This window comes from Macaca thibetana, chromosome 1, assembly GCF_024542745.1.
Source record: "Macaca thibetana thibetana isolate TM-01 chromosome 1, ASM2454274v1, whole genome shotgun sequence".
Taxonomy (NCBI): Eukaryota; Metazoa; Chordata; class Mammalia; order Primates; family Cercopithecidae; genus Macaca; species Macaca thibetana.
The window spans coordinates 134,780,439-134,802,657 of record NC_065578.1 but is presented as its reverse complement, the minus strand read 5'-3'; the positions used below and the strand labels follow the sequence as shown (position 1 = coordinate 134,802,657).

The window sequence follows — 22,219 nt, the reverse complement described above, 5'->3', positions numbered from 1 at the left end:
TTGCACTTTATAATGCTCAGCCACTCGTTCCCAGCACCTGCCCAGAACCTTTCTGGTGCTCCTTGACATCTGGGACTCTGGATCTCCCTTGTCGGGTTCTGAGGTTGACCAGGCGTCTCTCTCCTGGGGTTCTGTGAATATCCTCTCAGTATATGCTCTGGCAGCTACCATATGCCCTCACCCAGCAGCACATGCTGGTTCTGGTCAGCGAGAGATATTTTAATTTTTTTCCTGGTGGAGTGACCCAAACCTTCATTCCGGAAGGGTCTAGATCATTTGTAGTCCTGCCTGGATTGGGCTGTTGTAGTTTCCCACTGACCTTAATCACAGGGCATGGTAATACTGAGACACGCCCAAAGGAATTGCCTATATTCCACACACATGCCTCCTTACCTCCATTGTGAAGTAGTAGACTGATTTCATCTTGATAGTTTGGGTCAGTCACCCTAACCAACAATGTAACTCCCTTAGCCTGTTGACTTAAAGGTAGGAGGAGCCCAAAGTGGCCAGGTGGCAATCTTAAATTCCAGTTTAATGGGATCGTTGTTGTGTCTCCTGGTGGCAGCATTCCTCCTTCCGGAACTAAGATCTCTAAGCCAGCAGAAGGTGATGTCATGAGAACAGGAAGCAAAAATTTTGCTAGTGGGTCACTAGGGGTGATGGTGAGTGGTGCCACTTCCACTTCTATCCTTTGATTCCCGGACTCGTGAATCTTGGCTATGGGAGAAACAGTACCATATATTAGACACCGATTCAGAGCATACGCAGCCTCTGGAGAACTTTACCCCAGCCCTGAAAAGTATTGTCACCTAGCTGGCTTTGGAATTGTGACTTCAAAAGGCCATTCCACTGTTCTATCAGTCCACCTGCTTCAGGATGATGGGGAACATGGTAAGACCAGTGAATTCCATGAGCATGAGCCCACTGCCACACTTCTTTTTTTTTTTTTTTTTTACTTTAAGGTTTTTTGGCTGTAAGTTTATTCAATGCAAAATAATCCTCTTCAATTTTACTGAGGTGGCTGACCACGTCCACGACCAAATCCGCCTCTAAACTGGAATTCAGTTGCTGACCCAGCCCCAGCCTCGGCTTTCTTGTCGGCACCAGGTGGCACAGCACTCTGTCTGTAGGTATCTCTGTCAGCTTCCCCTCTTGTGAGTCTCACAGGTCGCTCACCCTCCAGACCTTTAGGCCGAGGCCTGCCAGTCTCTGGACGGCTACGGCATAGGGCGGCAGGCACAATCTCCGGGGGCAGATGAAGGTAATCACGGAGATACTGGATACCCTCATTGGTAAGGTACCAGTAGAAATGTCTCCAGGCAAACTGTTCCTTCACGTAGCCTCGGGACTTGAGAGACTGCATGGCCTTCATGACATGAAGGTTGGGCACATTCTTGTCTGCCAGCTCCGGGTGCTTAGGCATGTGGACATCCTTCTTGGCCACCATGACTCCTTCCTTAAAAAGGAGTTCGTAAATGGCAATCCGGTTCTTCTTAGGCATCAACATCTCGGTGGCTGCTGCCACACTTCTTTAACCATAGAGTGCCTTGGTCAGAGACAATGCTGTGTGGAATACCATGACGGTGGATAAGGCATTCTGTGAATCCATGGATGGTAGTCTTGGCCAAAGTGTTGTGTGCAGGATAGACAAACTCATATCTGGAGTAAGTGTCTATTCTGGTGAGGACAAACCATTGCCCTTTCCATGATGGAAGAGGTCCAATGTAATCAACCTGCCATCAAGCGGATGTCTGATCACCCTGAGGAATGTTGCCATATCGAGGGCTCATTGTTGGTCTCTGCTGCTGGCAAATTGAGCACTCAGCAGTGGCCTTAGTCAGGTCCGCCTTGGTGAGTGGAAGTCCATGCTGCTGAGCACACGTGTAACCTCCATCCCTGCCACCATGGCCGCTTTGTTCATGGGTGATGACAGGGGTGGCTGGGGAAGGAGGCTGAGTGGTGTCCACAGAACGAGTCATCCTATTCACTTGATTATTAAAATCCTCCTCTGCTGAGGTCACCCTTTGGTGAGCACTCGCATGAGATACAAATATCTTCACAGTTTGTGACCACTCAGAGAGGTGCATCCACATACCTTTTCCTCAATTTTCCAATCACGCTTCTTCCAGGTCCCTGACCATCCAGCCAAACCATTGTCTACAGCCCATGAATCAGTGTATAATCACTCATCTGGCCATTTCTCCTTCGAGCAAAGTGCACAACGAGGTGCACTGCTTGAAGTTCTGCCCACTGGGAAGATTTCCCTTAGCCACTGTTCTTCAGGGATGTCCTAGAAAGAGGCTGTAGTGCTGCAGCTGTCCACCTTTGGGTGGTGCCCGCATATCGTGCAGAACCATCTGTGAATCAGGCCCTAGTCTTCTCTTTCTCTGTCAGTTGATCATAGGGAACTCCCCATGAGGCCATTGGTGCAGGCTGGGGGAGAGAAGGCAGGGTGGCAGGAGTGGGGACCATGGGCACTTGAGCCACTTCCTCATGTAACTTACTTGGGCCTTCAGGATCTACTCTAGCCCTATCATGTATATACCACTTCCATTTGATGATAGAATGCTGCTGTGCATGCCCAACTTTATGGCTAGATGGGTCAGAAAGCACCCAGGTTATGACAGTCAGTTCAAGTCACATGGTGACTTGATGATCCATAGTCAATTGTTCAGTTTCCACCAAAGCCCAGTAACAGGCCAAGAGCTGTCTCTCAAAATGGGAGTAGTTACCTGCAGAAGATGGCAGGGTGTTGCTCCAAAATCCTAGAGGCCTCCACTCTGATTCACCTGTGAGGGCCTGCCAAAGGCTCCAGACAGCATCCCTATTTGCCACTGGCACCTCAAGCACCACTGGATCTGCTGGGTCATATGGCCCAGGTGGCAGAGCAGCTTGCACAGCAGCCTGGACCTGTTGCAGACCCTTCTCCTGTTCTGGACCCCACTCAAAACTGGCAGCCTTTTGGGTCACTTGATAAATGGTCCAGAGTAACACACCCAGATGAGGAATGTGTTGCCTCCAAAATCCGAATAGGCATTGTGCCTCTTTCTTGGTTGTAGGAGGGGCCAAATGCAGCAACTTATCCTTCACCTTAGAAGGAATATCTTGACAGGCCCCACACCACTGGACCTCTAGACATTTTACTGAGGTAGAAGGTCCCTAAATTTTAGTCAGATTTATTTCCCATCCTCTGGAATGCAAATGTCTCACCAGTAAGTCCAGTGTGTTTGCTGCTGTGTATGTCTGTGTTCTCTTGGCTGGTACATAGGGAAGCCTGATAAATACAATTAATTTTCTTTCAGAAAAAAAAAAGGGAGAGTGTTGATGCCAAATAGGGGTGGGCTGAAGTCCCATGGTGACCTCTGGGTGCTAACACATAAGTTTGGTATTACATCAGCATCAGTGTTATGTGGATATATATATAGATAACAGAAATCCCACTGTATATATTTGTGAAGTTATTTTCGGAGAATATGACAAGATGTTTCATGTAATAAATTTGAAGAGTTGGGACTATTTGGCTAATTCCTAGTAAATTACATGAAAACTCACATAAGAGGATACATAAAACTTAAATAGTCCTATAAGTTTTAAATAGATGGAGGCAGTAGTAAAAAAATATTTTAAATCCAATAATTTTCTAGTAAACTGTTTCAAATATTCTGGAAAGCAGTTATTCCATATTCATGAATATTGTTCTGGAGAATAGTAAAAGGAGATGGACTCCATATGCCATTTTATGTTTTTTTTTTTTTTGAGACAGGCCCTCACTCTATTGTCCAGGCTAGAGTGCAGTGGCAGGATCTCGGCTCATTGCAGCCTCTGCCTCCTGGGTTCAAGTGATTTTCCCACCTCAGCCTCCCAAGAAGCTGGGATTACAGGCATGCACCACCAGCACAAAAATAGCATGTATGCTGGCTATTTTTTTGTATTTTTTTTTTCAGTAGAGACGGGGTTTTGCCATGTTGCCCAGGCTAGTCTCAAACTTCTAGGTTCAAGCTATCCACCTGCCTTGGCCTCCCACAGTGCTGGGATTACAGGTGTGAGCCACCATGTCCAGGCCATCATTTTATGTAGATAGTGTAACATTAACACCAAAATCTGACAAAGGAAGTGGGAAGAACTAAATTGTAGACCAATCTGTATGGATTTGTCATTATCGATATCAAGAACACAATCATAAACAAAATATTAGCAAATGGCATTCAGCAACGTATCAAGAAGACAGTGCACTCTGTTGAAGATCCTGGTCCCAGAATGCAAGGCTAGTTGGCTTTAGAAGCATTAGGTCAGTATAATAAGCTTGACCTTAACAGATTGAATGAAAAATGATATAGTTATCTCAATAAATGCAGATTAAAAGTATTTGATAAAATCTAGAAGATATATTTGAGAAAATTTAGCACTATCATAGGATTCTTAACAAACTTTATAGAAGTGTTTTTCCTTAATTTGATAAATGATACTGCAGAAGCACCACTAGGATCCCACTCAGAGTGAACCTTCAAAGGTTTGATTCAGAGGAGACAGGGCAGTGTCACCACTTGTATCCAACATTGTATGTAAGGGTAAGGAGGAAGATAAAGCAAAAGGCATAGCACTTGGAAAAAGTAAAAGTGAAATTTACTGATGATATGACCATCAACTTGGAAAATCCAATAGAGAACTTAGTAGACTAAGTAACATTGTTGAGAATGATTATCCTGTAAAAAAAAAATCAACACACAGAAAACATTTCTGTATCTATATACAGCAGTAAACAGTTGCAAAATGAAATTTGAAAAGACTTACAGTAGCATCAAAATTACAATGTTTCTAATTCAAAGTCTAATAAAGATGTTTAAAGCCTGGGGAGGGACTAGGAAATTATTGTATGTTTTGCAAGACCATTAAGAAATCTAATTAAATGGATAGAAATTCATGAAAAAATTAAAATATGTTCATTAACAATCAGGATCCAAACAATTTTTTTTGTGGGGGAATGAAAAGAAAATCAAAGTATGAGCATGACTGTACCAGATGTCAAAAATTATTGTAAAGTTACAGTAATTAAGACAATGGATTTCAACGAATGGTTAGGTATCAGAACAAAGAAATGGAATAGTGAACTCAGAAATAGTCCCATGCATCGATGATCTCTGGACATCCCCCCCCCCTTTTTTTTTTTTTTTTACCATAGCATCTGTGCAAGAAATAGAGAAAGGATAGTGTTTTCTTTTTTCTTTTTCTTTTTTTTTTTTTTTGAGATGGAGTCTAGCTCTGTTGCCCAGGCTGGAGTGCAGTGGTGCGATCTGGGCTCACTGCAAGCTCCGCCTCCTGGGTTCACGCCATTCTCCTGCCTCAGCCTCCTGAGTAGCTGGAAATACAGGCATCTGCCACCACACCTGGCTAATTTTTTTTGTATTTTTAGTAGAGACGGGGTTTCACCATGTTAGCCAGGATGGTCTCGATCTCCTGACCTTGTGATCTGCCCACCTTGGCCTCCCAAAGTGCTGGGATTACAGGTGTGAACCACTGCACCTGGCCAAGGATAGTGTTTTCATAACTAGTGTGTGGACCATTTAAACATATGGGAAGAATTAAAGCATATTGGTAATTCATAGCATGTGCGAGAGTCAGCTCCTGGTGGGTTAGAGACCTCAGGGTAAAAGGTAAAACCATAAACCCCAAGACGGTAAGCATAGGCTATCTATAGAATTTAGGGTTTAAGGAAGTGTTTAAATAGTACACGAATGCCCTAACCACAATGGACAAGATCGATGTATTTGAGTAAATTAAAACTAAAATGTCTGATTCAGCAGAAGACGCCGTAAAAGATGAAAACCCAAGTCACACAGGTAGGGAAGATACAAAGTACATAATTCTGACCTCTCTAACATTTAAATATATAAAGAAGACCTTAAAGCCGGAGTCCCCAACCCCTAGGCTGTGGACCAGTACTGTTCTGTGGCCTGTTAGGAACTGGGCCACACGGTAGGAGGTGAGTGGCAGGTGAGCATTCCTGCCTGAGCTCTGCCTCCTGTCAGATCAGCAGCAGCACTAGATTCTCATAGGAACATGAACCCTATTGTGAACTGTGCATGGGAGGGATCTAGGTTGTGCTCCTTACGAGAATCTAATGCCTGATGATCTGAAGTGGAACAGTTTCATCCCGAAACTGTCCCCCAGACCTCCATCTGTGGAAAAATTGTCTTCCATGAAACTGGTCCCTGCTGCCAAAAATGTTGGGGACTGCTGCCTTAAAGTGAATAAAGACAAGATAGTGCTATTAATAATGGGATAGAATTGAGTAGTGACACTACAGAGGAGCAAACAGGAATGGCCAATCCTCTAGAAAGATGCTCAGCCCTGTGAGCCGTAGAACAATAAAGAAAGCCACAGTGACACACCCCACTGAGGCCAAAGCTGACCGTCCTGACAGTGGCAGGAGCGGGAGCCTCAGGACTGGGGTTCTGTGGTGAGGATGCGCCCTGCACAGCCGCATGGGGAGACCCTTGCTCCATTCATGAGGGGAAGGGTGCAGGCATCAGGACACCAATCCCTGCCCCAGATGAGCTCGTGCATGCAAGATCTGTCACAGCCACCCTACCAAGGACAGCCTGTGGCACCGTACAGAATAGATGGAGAAGCTTCCTTGTGCTGGGAGGTGGTGGTGCAGCCTGGAGAGCATCTGTCCCTCGCACCTCCCCTTCCAGGCCTTCTCTCCCCAGTTCTGCCTTCCTGACCTAGATGGTGGTGGTCACCCTGTGCATTTTGCCTTCCCCAGAGCCCAAGGCGGTGTTTGCCAAGGAGCAGCTGGTGCACAGGGAGGTGCAGGCCCAGGCGGGGGCCAGCGCCACGCTCAACTGCGAGGTGGCCCAGGCCCAGATGGAGGTGATGTGGTACAAGGACGGGAAGAAGCTGAGCTCCAGCTCGAAAGTGCATGTGGAGGCCGAGGGCTGCACACGGAGGCTGGTGGTGCAGCAGGCGGGTCAGGCAGACGCTGGGGAGTACAGCTGCGAGGCGGGGGGCCAGCGGCTCTCCTTCCGCCTGCACGTGGCAGGTCAGTACTCTGGGGGATGGAGAGTGACCTTGTGTGGAGGTGATGATGAGACTGGCTGATGGACTTCACGGCCCCCAGTGCCCTTTCCATGAGACTCCACCTCTCCACTTCTCCATGCCCTCACTTACCAGGTTCATGCCTGTGGCTGGGCCAGGCTTGGCTGGATGGGAGGGTACAGGGAGGGCCAGGCCCTGTGGTGCACTTGGAGCGGCGTTCCCATGCAGTGCAGCCTCATCACACTGAGCCCCTGCCCCAAACCCCCGTGCTCTTTGGTGTCTAGGCCCCTGGCACTATCTGGCCCTGTGGTCTGAGGTGGACCAGGTGCCTCCCCTGGGAAAGTGGGGTGTCCTTTCTATCATCCAGTATCTCCCGCCTGCCTCCCTTCAGCACCATGTGGGGCTTCTAGCCCATGAGAGACATTTTGAATTCATATGAACCACATAGGGGAAATTCTGCCCATGCAGTCCCAGTTGGAATTCTCTCCAGACTGAACTTCGGAGCATCAAAGCTTTTGGTGTCCCAGGAGACTCTTTCCTTTTTTTTTCATGGATCTAGAAGCTTTAGAAGCTCACTGTGCACCTATACGTGGCAAAATCTCGGTCCTTGTTTTCTTGCAGTGTCTGTGCAAAAAATCCCAGCCCAGAGGGCTGGTGACTGTGCCCCTGGGATACAATTGTGAGATTCCAAGTGTTCTTCTTAAGGCTAATCTGGCTTTCCTTTTGTCTCTAGTTACAACATTCTAAGTCAGAATTCCCCCTTGGAGTCTGATTTATGAATTTAGCAGTAGAAAGGAAGAAAGAGCTTAAGCTATCTCAGCACACCTAAGATATGTATATATTTTGTTAAAAGAGTCTGGCCTGGGCATAGTGGCACATGACTGTTGTAGTCCCAGCACTTTGGGAGGTCGAGGCAGGAGGATTGTTTGATCCCAGCAGTTTGAGACCAAATTAGGCACTATAGCAAGACCTCGTCTCTACAAAAAATACAGAAATTAGCTGGATGAAGTGGCACATGCCTGTAGTCCTAGCTACTCAGGAGGCTGAGGCAGGAGGATCACTTGGGCCCAGGAGTTCCAGGCTGCAGTGTGCCATGATCACACCACTGCACTCCAGCCTGGGCGACAGAGTGAGACCCTGTTCTGGAAAAAATAAAAAATAAAAACAACAACAACAATAACAAAAAACCAGGCTAAATATCAGAGAGAAAAAGGTTATGGTACTATATTGACTCCCAAATGCCAACCCTTGAGAGCTTGGCATTCTATCAGTATATAGTCATTTGTAGTTGTGTATAGATACCAAAAAAGCCCACTATGTATCTTTCTAAAATATTGTGTTAAGAGAGTGCGATAAATTATTTAATGGTAATACATTTTATAAGTTTTGGAGAATTGCCAATTTCTTAGAGAAAACTATATGAAAAAGTTACACAGGAAGAAACAGACAACTCAGATAGTCCTATAGCTTTTAATTAAGTGGAACCAGTGATACAAATATTTTTATAAAAGGTCTAAGCCCAGTGGATCTACTGATAAATTATACCAGATATCCTGAAAACAAATTATTTCATGTTCTTAGAGATCCTTTCAGAGAATAGAATGAGAAGATACACTCTTGAATCTGTTTTATGTGGATAGCATAACATAGATACCAATTATGACAAGAACAGTATAACGATTTGAAATTACAGGCCAATCATTATGGATATGTAGGCCAATGCTTCAACAATATATTTTCAAAGTGGTATGATCAGTATGTCAAAAGGAAAATGCACTATGATAAAAGGCATAATTTAGAAATGCTGTACTGGTTCAATATTCAAAACATCAGAAAATGTCAAACAGATTGAAAGAGAAAAACAGTATGATTATCTCAATAAATGCAGAAGAAAAGTTTGATAAAATTTAACATCATAAATTCTGAACAGCTCTTTGATAAAATTTAGCATCAGGCCTGGCACGGTGACTCATACCTGTAATCCTAGCACTTCGAGAGGCTGAGGCAGAAGGATGGCTTGAGCTCAGGCATTCGAGACCAGCCTCCCAAGCAGCAGGGACCACAGGAACATGCTACTGTTCTGCAGGGTGCCCTGGGGGTGTGACAGATCCTCCATGGAGAATGAATGGAGAAACTGTGTTCCTTGTACTGGTAGGCAGTGGTGTAGAGCCTGGAGAGCATCTGTCCCTCGCATGTCCCCTTCTAGGCCTTCTCTCCCCAGTGCTGCCTTCCTGACCTAGATGGTGGTGGTCACCCTGTGCATCCCTGCCTTCCCCAGAGCCCAAGGCAGTGTTTGCCAAGGAGCAGCCAGCGCACAGGGAGGCGCAGGCTGAAGCAGGGGCTGGTGCCACATTGAGCTGTGAGGTGGCCCAGGCCAAGACAGAGGTGATGTGGTACAAGGGCAGGAAGAAGCTGAGCTCCAGCTCGAAAGTGCATGTGGAGGTTGCAGACTGCACATGGAGGCTGGTGGTGCAGCAGGCAGGCCAAGCAGATGCCAGAGAGTACAGCTGTGAGGCTGGGGGCCAGCAGCTCTCCTTCAGCCTGCACGTGGCAGGTCAATGCTTTGGGGATGCTGAGTTACCTTGTGTGGAGGTGATGATGAGATTGGCTGATAGACCCCAGTACTCTTTCCACTAGAGTTCATCTCTGGAAGTCTCTCGTAATCCTAGCTGCCGTTTTCCTACCCATGGCTGGCCCGAGGTTGGCCAGAAGGGATGAGTGTGTACAGGAGACACTGTGAGTTGTGTTTACAGGCAGTAATGCTGTTCATATATTCCCAGCACCCAGTCAGAACCCACAGGTGCTCCCAGGTGTCCCGCCCTTTGGCTCAATGGAACTGAGGGGGCTGCTACAGGAGGCTGAAGTAGACCAGATGTCTCTCACCTGAGGCCATCTGAGAGCTTGCACCCAGCCTCACCAGCACGACCTGAGGGCTCTCCCTATGGAGAGATGGTTGAATTCCATTGAACCAGGATAAGGGCAAATTTCAGCCACACAATCATTCTTGAAATTATCTCATGATTTGAACTTTGGATTATCCAAGTTTTAGGTGTTCAGGGACCCTCTTCTCATCTTTCTTATGGGCATAAAAGGTCACTGTGAACCCACATGTGGCAAAATCTATATCCTGGGTTTTTTGTTGTTGTTGTTGTTGTTGTTTTTGAGATAGAGTCTGTCACCCAGGCTGGAGTACAGTGGCACAATCTCAGCTCACTGAAACCTCTGCCTCTTGGGTTCAAGCAATTCTCCTGCCTGAGCCTCCCAAGTAGCCGAGATTACAGGCGCCTGCCACCACATCTGGCTAATTTTTGTATTTTCAGTGGAGATGGGGTTTCATCATGCTGGTCAGGCTGGTCTCAAATTTCTGGCTTCAAGTGATCCACCCGCCTTGGCCTCTCAAACTGTTGGGATTACGGGTGTGAGTCACTATACCCGGCTTGTTTTTATTATACTGCCTACAGAATAAATACAGAGCTGGGAATTGGTGGATTTGGACTGCGATACACCACTGTGAGGTTTGGAATTATCTTCTGAAAGTGTATGTTGTTTTCATTTGCTCTTATGTCAGAACATTCTGTGACTGAACTTCCCTTAGTTTAATTTTGTATATTTAAAACTGAAGAGGAATAAACAAATCAAGCTACATCAACACACATTTTAAAGATGAATTACTACACAGCAGCCACTGACAGATAAAGCAGTATGTGTTTCATACCATTCTAATAATTCATGGCTAGTTGATAGAGAAATCTGAGAACCAGCTTTATTTTCTTTTAGTAAGAGAGTCTTTTGTTGGATGGAGATGGAGTGCAGTCACACACTTGTTCATAGGTACTGACACTTAATACTGGTGTCACATCAGCATCTAGGAGTTTGTGGGGGTGTATAGATGCCAGAAACCCCACTTTGTAGGTACTGGAAATGTTGTTATGTGAGAACATGCCATTATTATTTTGAGATGGAGTCTCGCTCTGTCACCCAGGCTGGAGTGCAGTGGTGCGATCTTGGCTCACTGTAACCTCTGCCTCCTGGGTTCGAGTGATTCTTCTGCCTTAGCCTCCTGAGTAGCTGGGACTACAGGCATGCACCACCATGCCTAGCTAATTTTTTTGTATTTTTAGCAGAAACAGGGTTTCATTATGTTGACCAGGCTGGTCTTGAGCTCCTGACCTCAGGTGATCCACCTGCCTCGGCCTCCCAAAGTGCTCTAATTACAGGGGTGAGCCACCATGCCCGGCCCTATTATTTATGCAATCAAATTTGAAAAGTTTTGGCAAATTGATCAATTTCTTCAAAACTATATCAAAAGTAAAAATAGGTAAGTTGAACAGTCCTATAACCTTTTATAGAAATGCAACAAATAATCTTCTCATAGAAGATTACCCCAGTGCTCTACTGTAAACTGTACCAAATATTATAGAAAGAAATTATTCCATGTTCATACACATTCCTCTAGAGTATTGAAAAAGGACCTCAGTGCTCTATCTCGTTTAATGTAGGTAAATATCATTAATACAAAGCTCTGACAGGGTGAATATGAAGAATTAAAATTGGCCAATCTCTTATCAGTGTCAAGGCTCATTATCTTAAACTAAGTATTAGCACCCTGAATTCAGCAATTTATCAAGAGGATAACACACAATGACAAAAGTCATAGTCCAGTAGTGCAAGGCTGGTTTAACATGAGAAACATTTGAAAATCAGTACAAAATGTGACATTAATAGATTGAAAGAAAAACGAATGTGATTACCCCAATATGGAGACTAAAAGCAATGGATAAAGTACAACATCATAAATATGCAAAAAAAAATTTGGAAAAATTTAGCATCAATTCATGTCTCATAATTCTTAACAAACTCTAAATAAAAACATTTTTTCCTTAATTTCATAAGCAATAGTATAAAGAAAACAAGTTAATATTACACAAACATGAAACCTTGAAAGTGTCGCCTTTGAGATTGGAAACAGGACAAGGACTCCATCCATCACCACTTCTTCCAACACTGTATAGCAGACAGAGGAGGAAAAGAAAGTACAAGGTGTAAAACTTGGAAAATAAAACATGCAACTCACAGATGATATGGTTATTAATTTAGAAAGTCCAAAAAAACCCCTAATTATTAGTAAGACATTTGGGAATGGTTATCACATAAAAAAATCAATATACAGAAAACACTTCTAGATCTATGTACCAGAAACAAGTAGATGGAAAATAATGTTTTAAGAGATTTCCGGTACCATCCAAAGTCTTGTAGTTACCAATTGCAAGCCAACAAAAGATCTTTAGATGGTTTGTGGGGGGGAAATTATTAAACATTGTTGAGAGACAGTAAAAAAGATCTCAATAAATAGTTAAAAGGCTGTGGAAGACCTGAAAGTATAAATCCCAGTCAACCATAGTTCTGTTGGATGAGAGAATACTGACAAGCACATAGCAAAGGCCAAGCAGAGCCAAGCTACCCTTGAAGAACACAGTGTGAGGGCCTTTGCTGTACCAGACAGCAGAGTGTCCTCTAAAGCAGTGGTGATCCAGATACCTGGACCCAAAGGCAGAAAGAGATCAACAGACCAAAATAATTGAATACTGAGCTCAAAACAGCTTTGATGGAACCAGATTCCTCCTCCCTTTCTTTATTTTTTACCCTGGTGCTAGGGGGAGGTGTAGAGGAAGGGTGATCTTTTCACAGATGGTGCTAAGACAATTAACTGTTCGCAAAAATAAAATAAAATTGGGTGTCTACCTCCCCATACAAGAAATCAACTCAATATGTGGGTAGAACAGCTCCTACCAGATAATATAGATAATATAGATTATCTGGCGACCTCTGGGTAATAGAAGATGTTTTGAACAGAACCTGAATGCACTAGCCACACAGGATGAATGATTATTTGCCTGCAATAAAACTGATCACTTTATTTCATCAGAGAATTTTCATACAGGAGTGAAAGGGCAAGGCACAGAGATAGAGAAGATGTTTGTAACATACATAGCTTTTAAGTATATGAAGTTCCTAAAAATAAATATGTAAAAGACAGTGCTACTGAAAATTGGGGTTGGGCATGGTGGCTCATGCCTGTAACCCAAACGCTTTGAGAGGCCAAGGCAGGAGGATTGCTTGAGCCCTGGAATTTGAGAACAGTCTGGGCAACATAGCAAGACCCTGCCTCTAGAAAATAAAAAATAAAAGAGCTAGGCATAGTGATGCATGCCTGTAGTCTCAAGCTCCTTGGGAGGCCGAGGTGGGAGGATGTCTTGAGCCTAAGGATTGAACCTGCAGTGGGCTATGATCACACCAGTGCACTCCAGCATGGGTGACAGAGTGAGAGCCTGTCTCAAAAAAAAAAAAAGAAAAGAAAAGAAAATTGGGCAAAACACTTTAACAGTGACACCACAGAAGAGCGAAGACTCTGTCCCCAAACCATCAGAAGGCGCTCAGCTTGACAGTCTTCCTGACAGGGACCCAGGAAGCCACAGGAGGCCCAGGCCGTCTCTGCAGCGGCTAGAGCTGACCCTCCTGACAGTGGCAGGACTGGGAGTCTCAGACTCTGGGGCCCCGGGGTGAGGACATGCCCTGCACAGTCCCCTGGGTAGACCGTGGCACATCCATGAGGGAAGCTGTGCAGGTGTCAGGACCCAAGTCCCTGCCCTGGAGGATCTGTCATGGCAGCCCTGCCTGGGACAGCCCATGGTGCCGTGCAGAATGGAAGGAGAAACTGTGTTGCTTGTGCTGGGAGGTGGTGGGGCTTCTCCCGACCACATGGCCAGTGCAGAGCCTGAGGCTGGGGAAGGTTCTCTCCCTCCCGCCTCCCTGCCCAGGCCTTCTCTCCCCAGTGCTGCCTTCCTGATCTAGATGGTGGTGGTCACCCTGTGCATCCCTGCGTTCCCCAGAGCCCAAGGCAGTGTTTGCCAAGGAGCAGCCAGTGCGCAGAGAGGTGCAGGCCGAATTGGGGACCAGTGCCACGCTGAGCTGCGAGATGGCCCAGGCCCAGACAGAGGTGACATGGTACAAGGACGGGAAGAAACTGAGCTCCAGCCCGAAAGTGCGAATGGAGGCCGTGGGCTGCACACGGAGGCTGGTGGTACAGCAAGTCGGCCAGGCAGACGCTGGGGAGTACAGCTGCGAGGCCGGGGGTCAGCGGCTCTCCTTCGGCCTGCACGTGGCAGGTCAGTGCTTTGGGGGCCCTAGGAGCCTCTTCAGAGGTGATGGTGGTTCTGGCTCATAGCCCTAGCATATCTCTGTGCACTTTCCTTCAGCCTTCATGTCTCGGGCTACCCATCCTCCCACTCCCATTTCCATCCCTGTGGCTGGGCCAAGGGAGGGGTGTGCCTGGGAGGGAGAGGGCCTGTTCCTGCAAAACGGGAGACGTGTTTGTACTTGGTAGTTCTCAGTCACACCTGCGGGCACCTTCCTAGTTTTCTTGGTGTCCAAGGAGTCTCACTGCCCCTGGAGCTGGGGGTTGAGGTGAACCTCGCGTCTGTCGCATGCACAGAGGTGAATGTGCTGTTGTTGGATGTCTGGCAGCTCCCGCATCCTCACCCCACAGAGCGTAGGGCTCTCGCCAGGGGAAGGGGAGCTGCCCCCATTTCATCCAAACAAGATAATGGGAGTTTTCAGTCACCAGATTGTCCTTGGAATTTTCCCAAAACTAAAATTTGGCTTATCATAGTTTTAGAAGAGGAGAGACACTCTTCCCTCTTCCCGTATGTTACAAAATGTAGATCCCTGACTTGCTATGATTGTGTGAATCGTAAGGAGTGGTGCCCCAGTGGGGACGTGCCTGTGCAGTGCATCCATGGGCTTAGAATACTGTTTCTAAGACAAAGCATGTTTTCCTTTTCTCCTCAATTGGAGTATTTGGTGTCAGTGTTCTCCTTGTAGTTTGATTCAGAAATAGAAAAGAGTAAGTAGAGTAGGCGACACCACCACACTTTGTCAAAGGCGAGTTCCCTTCGTAGCAGCCTCTGTTTGTTATGTGTATTTATTTTATAGAATTTCCTAATGGTTACTGTGTTTGAGCCTCCATGGCTGCTTCATAGAGAAGTCTGAGAAACAAATTTATTTTCCTTTCATTAAGACAGTCTTAGTAACCCCGGCTGTAGGTCCCACACTGACCTCTGGGTGCCACCATATAACAGTTTGTTACTGCATCAGCATAGAGTGATTTGGGGGGTGTATATACACCCAAAACCTCACTCTGTATGTTTGTCAAATTTTAAGAGAATATGACAAATTATTTTGTAGAAATATATTTGTGGTAATAAATTTTGTAGTAATAAATTTGAAAAATATTGACAGTTTGGCCAGTTCCTAGAAATATATCAAAAGTGACACAAAGAGAAATAGATAACTCTAGTAGTCCTAGAAACTTAAAAAAATTGAACCATGAAAACCATCTGCTCATAGCAAAAGACGTAAGCCTGGTGGCTTTACTGCTAAATTATACTAAATATTTAGGAAATAAATTATTCTATGTTCATACAGATTCTTCTACTAGGGAACAGAAAAGCAGATATACTCTCCAGATAGTCTTGTAGAAACATGATATAGCCTAGGGCAGTGGCTCATGCCTGTAATCCCAACACTTTGGGAGGCCAAGGTAGAAGGACCACTTGAGCTCAGGAGTTCGAGATCATCCTGGGCAACACAGCAAAACCCTGTCTCTGAAAAACAATTTAAAAATTAGCTGGGTGTTGTAGTGGGTGCCTGTAAGTCCTAGCTGCTTGGGAGGCTGAGGTGGGAGGACTGCTTGAGCCCAGGAGGTTGGAGTTACAGTGAACTATAATGGCGCCACTGCACTCCAGCTAGGTCAACAGATTGAGACTCTTGTCTCAAAAAAGAAAAAAAAGAAAAATAAGAACTATAATATGGATATCATAATATGGACAAGGAATGTTAACAAGAATTAAAATTTTAGACCAATCCATTATGGATATCAAAAAAAAATATTAGCAAACTGAATTTAGCTATCTCTCAAGACCCTCTAAGGAAGGATGTAGTCCCAGAATGCAAGGCTGGTTTAGTTTTTGAAATATGCAAATCTGTATAAAGGATGATGTAATTGGATGCAATGAAAAAGTTGTGTGATCTTAATAAATACAGAATACAGTGTTTGATTAAATTTAATATTAAAGTTTAGAAGTAATATTTGATAAAATTCAGCATCAATTCATGTCATGAAATTTTTAACAAATTATAAAGTGTCCTTCTTTAATTTGGTCAATGGTACTGCAGAAAACACCAGGTAACTGCATATTTAAAGAGCACCTTGAAAGCTTTGCCTTTGAGATAGGAATCAGCACGTGGAAACCAACCATCCCCACTTCCATTCAGCACTGTACAGCAGAGGAAGGAGGAAAGGAAAAGAAAAGGTATAACACTTGGAGAAAAACATAAGTGGGATTCACAGATGATATGAGTATCAATTCAGAAAATCCAAAAGATAGAGAGATAAATAATAAGATAAATAATAAGTAATAACAAATAATATGAGAGTTGAGAAACATCACATAGAAATTCAACATGCAGAATACACGTATATATGTATGTATGTACACATACACACACACACTAGCAACACAGTTGTAAGGTGAAATTTTAAAAGATTTACAAGAGCATGAAAAGCATCAAGTATAGTAAAGATGTTTAATATCTCAGTGGAGGAAAATTGTCAAACATTTTTGTTTTTGAGTCAGGATCTCACTGTGTCACCCAGAGTGGAGTTCAGTGGTATAATCATGGCTCACTGCAGCCTCGACCTCGTGGGTGGGCTCAAGAGATCCTCCCACCTCGGCCTCCTGACTTGATGAGACTATAGGCCATGCACCACCACGCCCAGCTAATTTTTTAAGAATTTTTTTTGGTAGCAACAGGGTCTCACTATTTTGCCCAGATTGGGCTCAAACTCAAGCAATCCTCCCACCTCAGCCTCCCAAAGTGCTGGGATTACAGGTGTGAGCCGCTGTGCCTGGCCATTGTGAAACATTTTTGGCAGACAGTAAGAAGACCTAAATAAATAGATAGAAACCCATGGAAGACTCAAATATGTTCACACCCAGTCAAAACCCAAGCAAATGTTTTTCTTTGGGGAGGTGAAGGTTGAGAAGCAGATTCTGAAGGCCAAGTGGAGTAACACACTCTTGAAGAGCCACTTGTGAGCATTTGTCTACCAGATATTAAGAACCAATCAGCTGCAGGAATGGAGACAGCCAGGCACAACACAAGGACAGTTGTCAGACCAAAGGGACAGAATCGTGAGCTCATGATCAGACCCAAATACATGGATTCTCTCTTTTATTGTTTCTTGTTTTTTTGTTTTTGTGTTTTGTGTGTGTTTTTTTTTTTTTAACCTTCACACCTGAACAGGCAGTGGAGAAAGGATGATCTTCTGAAAAAAAAAATGGTTCTTTGATTTTTTAACCTTATAAAAAGTTAGACTAGTAACTTATTTCACACTAAAAAGTAAGTTCCAGGGAGGTTAGAGGCCAGAGTATAAAGGTAAAACCATAAAACCCCTAGATGATAACATAGATTGCTGAAAACTTCAGGGAAAGGATAGATTTCTTAAAACTACAGAGTGGAACAATGGTATATTTACCTACATTAAAACTACAACTTTAATTTGTCAAGACATCATTTGAGAGTGAAAAGGCAGGTCAAGGACATGGGTAAGATGTTTACAAATACACAGTTATCATTTGCTAGCATTTAAAATATATAAAGAGTTCCTAAAAATAAGAAAGGAAAAGACAGAAAAGGCTATTGAAAATTGGACAGAAGCCTGAAGAGTGACACCCCAGAAGAGCTGATGTAACGGCCAGAAGTGGTGGAAAGGGCTCCACCTTGCATGTCACCAGGCAATGCATGACAAAGCCCAGGCCTTCCCTGCAGAGGCCAACACTGATCCTCCTGACAGTGGCAGGACTGGGAAACTCAGTATTCTGGGGCCCTGTGGTGAGGACACGCCCTGCAGTCCCGTGGGGGAGACGCTGGTATATCCGTGAAGGGAGCTGTGCAGGCATCAGGACCCCAGTCCCTGCGCTGGAGGAGCTCGTGCACGGAGTCTGTCACTGCTGCCCCGCCTGGGACAGCCCATGGCACTGTGCACAGTGGATGGAGAAACTGTGATTCTTGTGCTGGGAGGCGGTGGGATTTCTCCCGGCCACATGGCCAGTGCAGAGCCTGGGGAAGGTTCTGTTTCTCCTACTTCCTTATCCGGGCCCTCCTACCCTAGGGTGGTCTTCCTGACCTGGGCAGTATCTTTGACCTCATGTGTCCCTCCTTGTCCATCCCCAGAGCCCAAGGTGGTGTTTGCCAAGGAGCAGCCGGCGCACAGGGAGCTGCAGGCTGAGGTGGGTGCCAGTGCCACGCTGAGCTGCGAGGTGGCCCAGGCCCAGACGGAGGTGACATGGTACAAGGACAGGAAGAAGCTGAGCTCCAGCTCGAAAGTGCGTGTGGAGGCCGTGGGCTGCACACGGAGGCTGGTGGTGCAGCAGGTGGGCCAGACAGAGGCTGGAGAATACAGCTGTGAGGCTGGGGGTCAGCGGCTCTCCTTCCGCCTACATGTGACAGGTCAGTGCTTTGGGGATGCTGAGTGAGCCCTGTTTGGAGCTGCTGCTGTGTCTGGAGTAGAACCACTGCTGACTCAGTGGGCTTTCCATTAGACTCCATCCCTTAACTTCTCCCATCCTCTCATCTCCTACTTTTATGCCTGTGGTGGAGCTGGGCTGCCTAGTGGGAAGGGAGTGAACAGAAGGGTCACGGCCCTCCTTGTCCATGTTGGGTGGTGTTTCCGTGCAGACATGCTGGGTCACATTTTCCCAGTACCTTCTCCAAACCACTGATGTCCCGAGGTGTCCAGGACTCTGGTCCTATCTAATGCACGAGATGGTGGTAGGCCAGACAATCCCTCCCTCGGGGATGCTCCTGCAGTCCCTGCACGGCCTCATCTGGCCCCACGTGAGGGCTCTCCCTGTGCAAAGAGATTTGAATTCGTTCAGCCAGGGTGTAGGGAAATTCCAGCCACACAGTCTTATTTGGAATTATATCAACACTGAACACTGGGTTCCCAAAGTTTTTAGTGTTCTGGGACGCACTTCTGTCCTTCCCCGTGGATGTAGAAGCCCTGTCTGAGTCTTCATTAAAACCCAGATCCACAGCGTTAGTGTGTGCAAAACGAGTAAAGAGCAGCGCATTGGCAGGTGCACACATGACACTGGAATTCCATTTCGGAAGCCAATCTCAATTTCCCTTTGCATTCTGTTAAAATGTTCTGTGTCCGAATTCCCCTTTGGATAGATTTAAAAGTTATAGGAATAAGTAGCTTATGGCACAGTCACACACCGGTAGAATTAAGTTACGGTGGTAGCAGCTGCTAACTGGGGAAGCCATATTTACATCATCCTGTTTCCTTGACAAGTCCTGTGCCTGTCCTCTCTGGCTGATTCATAGGAAGTCTGAGAACGATCTTTACTTTCCTGTTGTTTGTTAGGAGAGTTTAACTTCAAACTCCAACCCTGAGCCCTGAGTGCTGCCACATAACAGTTGGTGTTATGTATGTCTAAAATGGCTTACAGATGTGTAGATACCAAAAATACTCACTGCAAGTAAATTTGAAAAGTGTTAAATTATATAATTTCTAGAAACCAAAAACAGACTTAAGAAATAGATAACCTACATGCAGTTATCTACTGTTACCGAAGTTATCTGCAGTTACTACAACCTAGTAAAAACTAGAACCGGTAGCAAAAAATCTTCCCATCAAACAATGTCTAAACCATGTGGCCCTATTGAGAAATTCTTCCAAACATTCTGGCCAGAAATTCTTCCATGTTCATGGAAATTCTTCTGGAGAATGGAAAAAGGAAGATATACCCTCTAACTCATTATATGCAGATAGCTTAATGCCGTGACTAAAATCTGGCCAGAGAATAGGAAGTTTGCATATTGTAGATCAAACAATTATGGATATCATGGCCAATTTTTTAAACAAAATATTAGTAAACTGAATTCAGCAATACATCAAGATGATCATACACTATGATGAAATTCATAGTCTAGGAATGAGGGCTGCTTTCATGTTAAAACATTAGAAAATTATGATATTATGTGATTGAAATTTTAAAACAATGTAATTATCTTAAACTCAGAATAAAGTACCATATTTGATAAAAATTTAACCTCATACATTCAGAAGAAATGTCTGGCAAAATTTAGCATCCATCGTGCCATTAAATTCTTAACAAAGTATAAATAAAAGTTTTTTTCTTAATTTGACCCAGGGTATTACACAAAAATCACAAAGGGAGACTTTGTAAGCTTTGCCTCTGAGCCAGGGACAGCATGAGGAAGCCAGTCGTCAGCACTTCCATCCAACATTGGACACACAGTTAGGAGGAAAGTAAAACAAAAGGTGTAAAAGTTGGAAAAAGGTGAACTGACAGAAGATATGGTTTACCCAGAAGATAAATTATTAGAGAGTTGAGAAAGATCAACCCTTGCAAGATCTATGTGAAGAAACTTCCATACATGTAGACTAGCAGCAAGCAGTTGGAAAACGAAAACGTGAAAGATTGACAGATGCCTCAAAGGCATCATGTTTATGATTCCAGTCTAATAAAAGATGTCCAGAGGCTCTGCGGGGGGGGGGGGGGGGGGAAGCTGTGTAACACTTTTGAGAGACAGTAAAGATCTAAAGTGGATAAAAGGATGGAAGAATGAAAGTTATTCAGTCTTAGTCAAAATCCAAACAAATGTGGTTTTGGTGGATGCGAGGTTCAAAAATGACAAGTGGATTTAAAGCCCTATACATGCTTAAAGAAGAGCCACGTGTGCAGGCACCCCAGTCCCTGCCCTGGAGGTGCTCATGCATGGAGGGTTTGTCATAGCTGCCCCACCTGTGATAGCCTATGGCGCCGTGCACAGTGGATAGACAAACTGTGATTCTTGTGTGGGGAGGTGGCAGGGCTTCTCCCGGTCACACAGCTAGTGCAGAGCCTGGGGAAGGTTCTGTTTCTCCTACTTCCTCATCCAGGCCCTCCTACCCTAGGGTGGTCTTCCTGACCTAGGCTGTATCTTTGACCTCATGTGTCCCTCCTTGTCCATCCCCAGAGCCCAAGGTGGTGTTTGCCAAGGAGCAGCCGGCACACAGGGAGGTGCAGGCTGAGGCGGGGACCAGCACCATGCTGAGCTGCGAGGTGGCCCAAGCCCAGACGGAGGTGATGTGGTACAAGGACAGGAAGAAGCTGAGCTCTAGCTCAAAAGTGCGCGTGGAGGCCGTGGGCTGCACACGGAGGCTGGTGGTGCAGGAGGCAGGCCAGGCGGATGCCGGGGAGTACAGCTGCGAGGCTGGGGGCCAGCGGCTCTCCTTCCACCTACATGTGGCTGGTGGGTGCCAGGGTTAGGTGAAATAGAGGTGATCCTGAGTGTCGGGTGTGAAACTACAAGGGCACGTTTGGGTGGCCCAAGGTGCTGTGGGCCCTGGCACCTTCCCTCTCTGTAGACCTTAGAATCTGTGTCCCCAGCTCTCCCCAGCGGCTCTCAGGCCAGTGTCCTTATGTCATGAGACCAAGCAGGCCCATGGACTGAGTTGACCATGGTGTGTGCCCTGCAGTGGCTGAGCTGGGGGTGGTAGGGACAGTAGCATGATGTCCTTGGGGTGGGGGTCTGGGGTCTGGTCTCATGTGAGGACCCCTGTCTGGGTGGTAGGGACAATAGCGTGATGTCCTTGGGGGTCTGGGGTCCAGGTGTAGTCAGATGTGATGACCTCTGTCTGGGTGGTGGGGACAGTGGTGTGATGTCCTTGGGGTGGGGGTCTGGGGTCTGGGTTGGTCTAATGTGATCTGCTGACTCCTCTGTGGGTGCTGGGCTATGGGAGGGCCCTGCAATGACTGGAGAGCGTGTCCTGGGTGGTGGGGGGCTTGTCTCTGTGCTCTGGGCCCTAGATCTCTGCAAGTCTGTGCTGGGCCCCTTGGTCATCACTATGTGTCCACCTGTCTTTCTGACATCCGACCCCTTCCACCCTGTCTCTGAGCCAGGGACAACAAACCACTCAGCTTGGCATCCTCTTTCCGGTGGCCCTGCCCGACACTCTGCTGCCTCTGGGCCAGCCCAGGTTGCTGGTCCATCCCTCCTGACCCTTCATGTCCTGCTGCCTGTGGCCCCATGTGGTGGGGAGGGCTGG

The 22,219-nt window shown here is 45.8% G+C and overlaps 2 protein-coding genes across 41 annotated transcripts in view; one reads left to right on the top strand and one right to left on the bottom strand.

Annotated features, from left to right (window-relative positions):
- OBSCN (obscurin, cytoskeletal calmodulin and titin-interacting RhoGEF) overlaps positions 1–22,219 on the top strand; it is a 166,909-nt gene that overhangs the window by 42,224 nt on the left and 102,466 nt on the right. For 31 of the 40 annotated variants that reach the window (XR_007719250.1, XM_050757077.1, XM_050756959.1 and 28 more), the window contains 4 exons: positions 6,767–7,042; positions 13,929–14,204; positions 18,334–18,609; positions 21,148–21,423. The exons of 2 other annotated variants lie outside the window; for them this stretch is intronic. Coding sequence is in view for 37 of the 38 variants with exons in the window: in XM_050757077.1 (XP_050613034.1) it covers positions 6,767–7,042; positions 13,929–14,204; positions 18,334–18,609; positions 21,148–21,423 (1,104 nt within the window). In the remaining variant the exon portion in view is untranslated. The remainder of the gene's footprint in view (positions 1–6,766; positions 7,043–13,928; positions 14,205–18,333; positions 18,610–21,147; positions 21,424–22,219) is intronic. 7 more of the 40 variants (XM_050756950.1, XM_050756895.1, XM_050756886.1 and 4 more) reach the window with 7 other exon arrangements.
- On the bottom strand, positions 957–1,518 carry LOC126936849 (40S ribosomal protein S10-like). The gene has a single exon (XM_050759648.1). It carries the CDS (start codon positions 1,505–1,507, stop codon positions 1,010–1,012), a length of 498 nt encoding a protein of 165 aa, XP_050615605.1. The 5' UTR covers positions 1,508–1,518; the 3' UTR covers positions 957–1,009.

Excerpts from the sequence above, each read along its gene's own strand:
- LOC126936849 (XM_050759648.1), bottom strand. The coding sequence starts at position 1,507 with ATGTTGATGCCTAAGAAGAACCGGATTGCCATTTACGAACTCCTTTTT.